Source organism: Theropithecus gelada, chromosome 5, assembly GCF_003255815.1.
Source record: "Theropithecus gelada isolate Dixy chromosome 5, Tgel_1.0, whole genome shotgun sequence".
Lineage (NCBI taxonomy): Eukaryota > Metazoa > Chordata > Mammalia > Primates > Cercopithecidae > Theropithecus > Theropithecus gelada.
In genome coordinates this window covers 118,838,266-118,847,211 of record NC_037672.1, presented here as the reverse complement: position 1 = coordinate 118,847,211, position 8,946 = coordinate 118,838,266, and the positions used below count along the sequence as shown (strand labels likewise).

Genomic DNA, 8,946 nt, shown 5'->3' with positions numbered 1-8,946 from the left:
TGTTGTTAACATAATTGTAGCTTTATATAATTTAACTTTTAATAATAGCTGGAATTTAATAACTGGTTTACAAAATTTAACAATCAGCTCCTGTGAGTCATTATGAGCCAGCTCCAGCATACCACTGCCTTGAAGTGGATCAATATAATGTTATTGAGAGAGAGACAAAGAGAAAATGAAAAAAAAGATTCTTTTCGTTTATGCACTAAGATGCTTGGTGGAGAGGCCTAGGGCCTGGAAATTTTGTTCAGTAGCTTGTAACATTGGGGGCCCTTGGTAAAAGAATAATAACAGTATCTGACGTTTATATAGCAAAACACATTTTTATTTAACATTTGCTCATTTTTGAGCCTCACAACAAATCCAAGGGAAAGATAAGCAAGGCATGTCACAGAGGAGGGGACTGAGAGTCATTAAGCAAAAGTGACCCTGACAGGTAGAGCGGACACTAGAATCAGGTCCATGAGACTTACAGTTCACACACTGTTTTCATACCATCCTGTCTCTTTGAATCCCTGTCATCTCTGGAGCAGCCACTTATTACAGTCAGGGATGTTGTCAGGCCTCATCCTCAGAATTCAGTCCAGGAGGCAATTCCGCATCTTCATAAACAAAGAATAAAATAAAGTTAGGCCTACAAATGGGCAATGATAACTGGCTGTATTAGCAGCTGTCATAGCTGACTCCAAGACCGGCCCCAGTGATCCTCACTCCTTGGCGTTCATGTTCTTGGACTCCTACACTGAATAGGGCTGACCTGTGTGACCAGTAGGATAGTGACCGCACATGACTTCTGAAGCTAGTGGTAAAGAGCACTGCAGCCTCTGCTTTGTTTTCTTTCATCACCTGTTCTGGGGGAAGCCCGCAGCTGTGTTGGAAGCACCTATGGAAGGGAACTGAGGCCTCCCACCAACAACCAGCCCTACCTGGCAGCCAGCGAGTGAACCATCCTGGAAGTGGATCCTCCACCTCCACACAAGCATTCAGCTGAAGGCAGACCTGGCTGACATCTGAACGGAGCCTTATGAGTAACCCCACACCAGAATCACCCAGCCAGTGCTCCTACATTTCGGACCCACAGAAACTGTGAGCGATGATCAATGTTTATGTTGTTTGAAGCCACTACATTTGGGTTTAATTTGTTGCGCAGTAATAGATACACTGAACAGCTTTCAAAGCTGCGCAATATGGGCTTCGGGTCACGTCAACTAGATACAGAAAGGCTTTAGGGACTCAAGAAACACTTCGAGTAAACTTGTTTTCCTCCTTTCACCAAAGAAACTGAATTTGAGGCCAATATTTTAAAACTTTGTGCTATATAACTACCGAAATACATTGTATTCTTAATGCCTTTCCAAATGACCTGTTGTCCATAGAAAAGTACATTCAACATTGAATGCATCTGCTACTCTGAAGAGCAAGACAGCTCGAACAGGAATTCACTCAGACATCTCATAGCACGAAATCATCTCATAGCCTTTCAGACCCCGTCTTCACTGTCACCTTTCATTCTTTTGGGCCTCTGGGCCATGGCAACCCCTGTCTTTTCGGAAAGCAGGAACGGAGGGATATAACGAAAGAAATGAATTCGGAAGACAGGGGGCTAGGGACCCTACTGGATGTTGGGGGGGAACTTTTAAATCATTTGCAAAACACCAGTCCCGACCTCTCCTGGGAGACTGAGCTGTTACCTCTTCTGGCGTCCCTGCCCGCGGAAGTTCGCTCCTAGGGAAGTCGCTCGCGTCCTCGAGAGCACCTGAAAGGATCTCAGCGAAGCGGAAGGCTCTGGTGCCAGCGGGGAGAGTCGGCGCCGGATTTCCTCAGCTTCTTGGCGCGTTTCCTCGGAGCCGGGGGAGGCAGAGCCCGGACCCCGGAGTCGGCGCCCAAAGCGGCACGGCCTCGCGAGGGGCGGGAGTGCGGGGAGGTGGGTGTGCGGGCGGCGCGCTCGCCCTGCAGTTGCAGCCCGTGCCGAGCGCGCACGGCAAGCGAGCGCCGGCGCCTCCAGCATGGAGTGGGAACTCAACTTGCTGCTCTACCTGGCGCTCTTCTTCTTCCTGCTCTTCTTACTTTTCCTCCTGCTCTTCGTGGTCATCAAGCAACTGAAGAACTCCGTGGCCAACACAGCCGGGGCTCTCCAGCCCGGGCGCCTCTCGGTGCACCGCGAGCCTTGGGGCTTCTCCCGAGAGCAAGCAGTGTGACCCGAGTGCGGGCACTGGCGGGAGGGCACCGAACTGCGCGGGCCCTGGGCTGGGTCTCCGCCTCAATTCTCCGTCTTCGTGGCCTCCCAGTTTCCAGGTGCGGGGCTCGGCGGCTCTGACGGGTCGGTTCCGGCGTGAGGCGCAGGTACCCGCGTCTCCGCTCCTGTGGGAGGCCCGGGGCTCGCAGAGCGTTCGGGTGCCAGGGACGGTGGGTGTATGGGGTCTGGGCTGGCGCTTTGCTCTTCGGGAGGGACCCCAAGTTGTTCCAGGGCTGGGAGAGATGGCGAAAAGAGAATTCGCCCCTTGGAGCCGGAGTGACTTTGGACAACAGCAAGCTCTTTTCGGTTCAACTACATTTTAGTTATATCCAAGGAGTGGAAAAGTAAATTATTCGGGTAATTCAGTTTAGCTATTTTCGAACAAAATCGAAGGTTAACCTGAATATCCACATTTTTGAGAAAGAGTGTGTGGGCTTTGGGACAGGTGGCAGGAGGAAACAGCGCACTTGAAGTATTTTAAAAATTGCTTTAAACATTTTTGCGCTTTGAGAGATGGTAAATGGAGTTCGTCTGGTGGTGCTGGGGTGGGGCGTGGGGGAGGGAAGATTCAGTCGCCCATTTGGAGGGAGGAATCCCTTCCTCCCGGTGTTCCTTACTTATATTCTAGCCACCAACCACAGTTAGTGTCTGCGGATTGCAGTGCAGGGTAGGTTTGGAATCTGGGACAGCGGATGGTGAACGTTACAGTGAGAGTCATTTGAAAGATGCCTTAGGGTTCGCCGGTACGTGACCTTTTGGGTGATGGCCTGGAAAGCCAGCTAAAAGAGGTACTGTTTGCATAGCGTAGGGAAACAGGAAAAAGGACGGAGAGGCGGGTCTGTAGTTTCAGTTTAAATTACTAGAACTTTTGCAGAAGATGGGCGGGCAGGAGCAAACTTGAGTACCAGTATGCCCTAAGTACCCTCTCGGTAATGTTAGTTTGGGAAATATCTTCATCCTTCGGAAGCTTTTCCCTAGATTTATGTCGTCTCTCTTTCTAGAGCCGAGCTGCTGCCCTTGACTGGTGCATAGAGGACCACAGCTGCAATGACAGTTTGGGCCTGCAAAAAGAAGGCTGGAACAACGGGAGATGGAAGCTTTCTGCAAATGGTAGGTTGGGATGGCACATGGTTTCACGTTGGCCTTAGTTATGACTAAACTTCTAAAGATCCAGGGCCTAAAAACATGTAGGTTCAGGATGGGGGAAATGGGTACAAGGAAGGAAAGGGCTCTCTCCCACTCAAATCTGGTGAGCTTCTACCAGAACTACAAAGCCAAACTGACTCCTAACTCATTTCGAGAATCAGTGTCTCAGTAGAGGATTGTGGAAATTTGACTGAGATGTCAGGAGTGTTTGCACTTTTAATAATCATTCTGCTCTTTTGAAAAACAGTGCGGGGGTTCATGGGATGAAATATGTGATGCAGATAGACTCTGTCTTCAGTAAGGGAGGATTTGGGTTAGTCATGTCAGTGTGGGATAAGCTAAGTCATAACTATAGTATTGAAAATACTAATTTTAGACACAAAGAAAGACCATATAGAGAGGCTAAAAAAATGAAATACTAAAGTTTGCCTAAGTTGATAATATAAAAGTGAAGTGTAAGACAATTATTTTAATGCTTTAAAGGAAAAATAGTCTCAGGTGAATAATTTTGGCCCAAGACATCAGATAATTTCCCACTTTCTATTTCACTCTCCCCAAACAGGCCCGTTCTTAATAAGTAAGTGGTTTACTTTAATTATTATGGTATGAGCAAATTCTCACCTCTTTATCAGAGTTGTGGTAAGACTTGATTTGAATTCCCAGTTTGAATTCCCTGAATCAACTGCAGTGATTCTGTATTGTGCTTTGAACAATAGTTCTCTAATTGGTTGATATCTCTGCAGTGGCATTTAGTTAAAGGGTTGTATGGTTAATACGGACATTGAAGATGAGTGTGGGAGTAATTAATTAGCAATGATAGTTTTTGTAAGGATTGAAAACAATCATTTCACACTTTAGAATAACCAGAATGGAAATTATTTTAACCACATGCTTGGCTTCTTGAGTTTGCAATCCTTTAATCTTCCTAGCACCACCACTGGTATCCATGAGTTTAACCTGCCCATCATTCTTCCTAGACAGGAGACTATTGAAAAGTCAGGGTGACTAGTTTATTACCATCTGAGTATTAATCCAATCTCTCAGCTGGTTCTACTGACTCATGTTCCTAAGAAAGCAGTGGTGCCTTTCTATCTTGTGTCCAGGGTCATTTTATTACCTCCTTGTAATCAAATTCATTAATGACCAAGTTCCCATTTATCCAGGCCACAATGAATATTTATTCCTATTACTCAACCTCTGCTTGGAACTTGACTCTAAGCTCTGGGAATTAAGGTAACTCACATTTGCTCTTAGATCTTGCTGCTGTTGATCTCCTGCCCTGCCCTTGCTTTGTTAGAGGCTCTGCTTTTGAAACTTTGACACCTGTAGATGAGCTGTCTTTTGCTATTTATTTAATTATTCAATCATCATTTTTCCAAGACCTGACATAGACCGACCTCCCAAATTAGGACTACTTTCAAACTCACATTTTTGGCTACCTTAATGCATTTTTGACTTAGATCAAATACTCTGACACCCACAATGATCTAGGTTTCAGGCTTCTACATGTTGGCTACTCCATCCCTTGACCACCCCCTGTTCTGACAGTCGCTATGGGCCAAGTCTATTTTTAAAGACTGTGTAAGTATGAGACAGACATTAAAGCACTTGAAAAGTCAAGAATATTTAAAATAACTGCTTATTACATAAATGTAACTTCATTATAGAAGATTCCTATGTTTTATTTTCAATAAAAAGGTTTTTAGTGATTCTTCAGCAATGCTAGAAGGTGACTTGAATTTCTTACATTATAAGGAAATGAGCCATAATTCTATTATGTAATATTTGTATTTTATTTCAAATATTATTATTTCATCATTGTTTCTAAATTTCAGGTGTTTAAAATGGCTTCAGATCTTATCAAGACAAGCTTGGTTGTTGCATTAGTTTCCAAACTTGTAAGTGCAATGGATCTGCAGTTCTACTTGGCAAGATAACCATTTTAAGTTGAATGAGAATGACATCACACTCACACCTGCAAAATCTAAAATGTCTAATAAAGTAGATTCCTATGTCTGAACTTCAATTTTAGGGCACAGCTGTAGATGCAGAACTGATGCCATCTGGTGTGATTCTACAGAATAAGAGAGAAAATTTACCCAGAGTGTGCCATGCACTGGCTTTTCTGGGAATGGCAAGGTGCCAGGATTTGTTTTTGGTTCGCTTGCAGGGGTGGAAACTTGGAACTAGGTGAGTAAAAAATATGAAATACTCTATTTTTAGTTTGACATTCTATATTTCCAATTTTGTCTATAGTTTCAAAATCAGTGCAATGGAGTTAAATTTTAAATGACCAAAATTTTAAAGTTTGTAAATGGTTAAACCATTTAGAATAGTGGGAAATGTTTGTTTTTTTCTAAGTCACACTTACTAATCTAGAGACTGGTAGAATACTAAAGATACTAATGTAATACATAAGGTATCTACACAGTGCTGTACTTTGTTTTTAATTTTAGCAGCTACTCCGAGATATTTGTGCATATTTAAGCTAAATCCACAATTAAAACTCTAGGATCATTAGAATGTCACTGTCAGGTGTCTGTGTCACATACAAGGGAAGGTTAAGAATTGAGTTGTAAATCTTTGATGTAGTTTTTTTTTGTTTGTTTGAATCAGTGAAATACATTTCTCAGTCCTCCACTTTTTATTTTGTCTACACAAAATAAATAATGTTATGGGTTAATAATGATCTGATTAAGTATCTGACTCATGAGCATCTTTCCATACAGAAAGCTGGATTATCAGAAGGGCATTTAGACCCAGTAATCAGAACCTAATAAGCATGCAGGAAAAGCTTTCTGATGGATTAAGGTTAAAAAAAAACCTTCTTATTTTCCTTAATAGTAGCCACTTTGTATAATGAACCCAAACATTTCTGCCATTCATGGTCTGTATAGACAGATCCTGAAGACATGGGTGGGTTTGAGCTAAAACCTTTCTCTGTGACTTTTGTTTTGTTAGTATGACTCTGAAGTTACTTGAATTTATTGAATAGGTACAGATTCTTCAAGCAAGATGTCTTTTCCTTTCAGATGAAAATCACACTTTCCTATTGGGAATCAAGATGAATTTTTATCTTAATAATGGAATAGGAAGTTTTGGACTGAAGAGCGGCTTAAACAAATTAGAGGGTTTGTTCTTTTCTCATAGAACAAGGAGGTTAGAGGCAGGCAGCTGCTGGTGTTGGTTCAGCAGCTCACGGGTGTCAGGCTTAATTAGGGTGGCTGCTGAGGTTCCTTTGGCTTTTTCCTCCAGGTTCCAAGATGGTCCCTGCAGCTGCCCACAAGAAGGAGGAGGAAGCCCACAGAGGAAACGGGGCATGCCAGTTCGAATCCACTTCCTTTTTAAGAGCTTCCTCAGCAGGCCAATAACTTTTGCCTTCATCTCATTGGCCAGAACTGTGTCATTGGCTACTGCTATCGGCAAGATTGTCTGAGAAATGTAGTTTTCGTAGCTGGATATATAACTGCCTTTGACAAAAATCCATTTTCTCTTGATGAGGAAGAAGATGGTGGTGGATCTTGGGAGGACAACTAACATTTTATGCCCTGGCTACAAAATACAGTTGCAGAGGAGTATAAAGTTCAAAAAGATCAAAACTCTAGTTCCTTCACAACTGTCAAAGCTCCAAGCAGCACTGCTCCCCTCTGACAGAGTGAGCAGAGTGAAGGCATGTCAGGTGTTCTCACAAAACTCTTGACAGGACTGACCTCTCTTAGCCAATATCCTTGTCCCACATCAGGATTTTCTAGAGGGCCCTGGGTACCTGCGCACTTCCTTGGTGGCCATAACCTCTTTATGGAGGGTCGGTGTAGGATAAAGAATGTTCTACCACGCTGCTCCCTCATCTGCATCATTTCTCTCCTCTCTAATTATCCTGTCAGTTATATTTTGGTGGAGTCTGGGTTTGTGTATTTGATTCCTATAAAAAGACCATTGCTTTCATGCATGGAGGAGGGGGAATCTATGCAAAGAAAGGCTACCTTACTCCTTTCTGTGACTCCACCACCAGTCTAGGAATATCCTGGGAGAAGAATTGCCTCTCAAAGCTGCTTCTATAAGCAGCCTACATCCTAGCTAAGCAAAGAAGAAACACTTCCCACATCCAGGGCTGTCTAAAAGAACTTTCTGTGATGACAGAAATGTTCTATATCTGCAGTGTCCAATATGCTAACCATTTAGACACATGGGGCTAGTGAACACTTGAAATGTGGCTAGTGTGACTGAGGAAGGAAAATTTAAATTTTGTTTAATTGTAATTAATTTAAATTTAAATAGCCAAATGGGGCTACTAGCTTTTGTGTTAGATAGCACAGTATACTTTATTCTCTTTCTTGCGTTGTAGAACCAGCTGGGAGAGGTGTGGGTCAGTCATGGGCTTGATGTCCCATGGTCTTCACTATTCTAGCTTGCCATTGAACTTGTCTCCCAGAGGAAAAGAAAGAATGGTATTTGGAATTAAATTCAAGATGTTAACTTGACATCTATATATTGCACATATTCCTGTGTAGTGAATGCAATGGTCTCCTGGGAGTACCTGTGATTGATTTGAGTGATAACTGATCTTGAAGAAATGGCAGTACGGCTCCACTTCACCTTCCTAGTGACTATCATGTGTTCCCAGTCAGAGTGACTCAGCAGAGATTATTTTGTTCTCTTGTGCAGTTTATTCTGTGTCATTTTATTTTTGTAATATTGTGGCAGCTAAATGATTATTCTGTGTATGTTTTTCAAAATATTAGGTGGCTTATATTTTTTAAAAGGCTATGAAATAAAAATAAACTATATGTAACACAGTTTTTCATGTGGCTTTTTATTGGTGAGTTATTATTACCGAACTTTGTTAATGGTCAATTAGAATGAGATTCATAGATAGAAATATTTATTTTTATGTTAAATTTACTTTTTAATGGGCAAATTTATATGCCAATTAATGTTATCTTCTTGAAATATTAAATGATTCTTCCATTATATTCAGAGTTTGGATAAAGTATGAAGGTTGTATAATATTACTGGATTAGTTCTTATGTATCTGGTTGTTTCATCACACTAAGCATCACTTGGACCTTATTTCTCTACGAGTGCCCTGTTTTGGGTTGTTTGTCTTTTGTTATTGAGTTATAGGAATTCTTAATATCTTCTGGACACTACTCCTTTATCAAATATATATGCTTTGCAAATATGTTCTCCCACTTTGTGGCTAGCCTATTCATTTTCTTTTTTTTTTTTTTTTTTGAGACGGAGCCTGGCTCTGTTGCCCAGGCTGGAGTGCAGTGGCCGGATCTCAGCTCACTGCAAGCCCTGCCTCCCGGGTTCACGCCATTCTCCTGCCTCAGCCTCCCGAGTAGCTGGGACTACAGGCGCCCGCCACCTCGCCCGGCTAATTTTTTTTTTTTGTATTTTAGTAGAGACGGGGTTTCACCGTGTTAGCCAGGATGGTCTCGATCTCCTGACCTCGTGATCCGCCCGTCTCGGCCTCCCAAAGTGCTGGGATTACAGGCTTGAGCCACCGCGCCCGGCCGCCTATTCATTTTCTTAACAGTGTCTTCAAAAGATATATTTTA

At 42.7% G+C, this 8,946-nt stretch overlaps 2 protein-coding genes across 3 annotated transcripts; one reads left to right on the top strand and one right to left on the bottom strand.

The window, feature by feature from the left end:
* Positions 1-303: 303 nt before the first annotated feature.
* LOC112624948 lies at positions 304-2,521 on the bottom strand. Its single transcript, XM_025386066.1, has one exon. The coding sequence runs from the start codon at positions 2,006-2,008 to the stop codon at positions 1,688-1,690; it is 321 nt and encodes a 106-aa protein (XP_025241851.1). The 5' UTR covers positions 2,009-2,521; the 3' UTR covers positions 304-1,687.
* TMEM155 (transmembrane protein 155) lies at positions 1,626-8,181 on the top strand. 2 transcript variants are annotated; one of them, XM_025386064.1, is made up of 6 exons: positions 1,626-2,295; positions 3,238-3,346; positions 4,312-4,383; positions 5,218-5,280; positions 5,415-5,572; positions 6,638-8,181. In XM_025386064.1, the coding sequence occupies exons 4-6, from the start codon at positions 5,227-5,229 to the stop codon at positions 6,816-6,818; spliced, it is 393 nt and encodes a 130-aa protein (XP_025241849.1). In that variant the 5' UTR covers positions 1,626-2,295; positions 3,238-3,346; positions 4,312-4,383; positions 5,218-5,226; the 3' UTR covers positions 6,819-8,181. The 2 variants fall into 2 exon arrangements, with proteins under 2 accessions (XP_025241849.1, XP_025241850.1); XM_025386065.1 differs by lacking the exon at positions 1,626-2,295 and adding an exon at positions 2,816-2,903.
* The last annotated feature ends 765 nt before the right edge of the window (positions 8,182-8,946 follow it).

Coding starts and splice junctions, on each gene's coding strand:
- LOC112624948 (XM_025386066.1), bottom strand. CDS start 2,008: ATGCTGGAGGCGCCGGCGCTCGCTTGCCGTGCGCGCTCGGCACGGGCT.
- TMEM155 (XM_025386064.1), top strand. CDS start 5,227: ATGGCTTCAGATCTTATCAAGACAAGCTTGGTTGTTGCATTAGTTTCC. Junction 5,281..5,414: donor TTGCATTAGTTTCCAAACTT/GTAAGTGCAATG, acceptor CTTCAATTTTAG/GGCACAGCTGTAGATGCAGA. Junction 5,573..6,637: donor GGGTGGAAACTTGGAACTAG/GTGAGTAAAAAA, acceptor TTTTTCCTCCAG/GTTCCAAGATGGTCCCTGCA.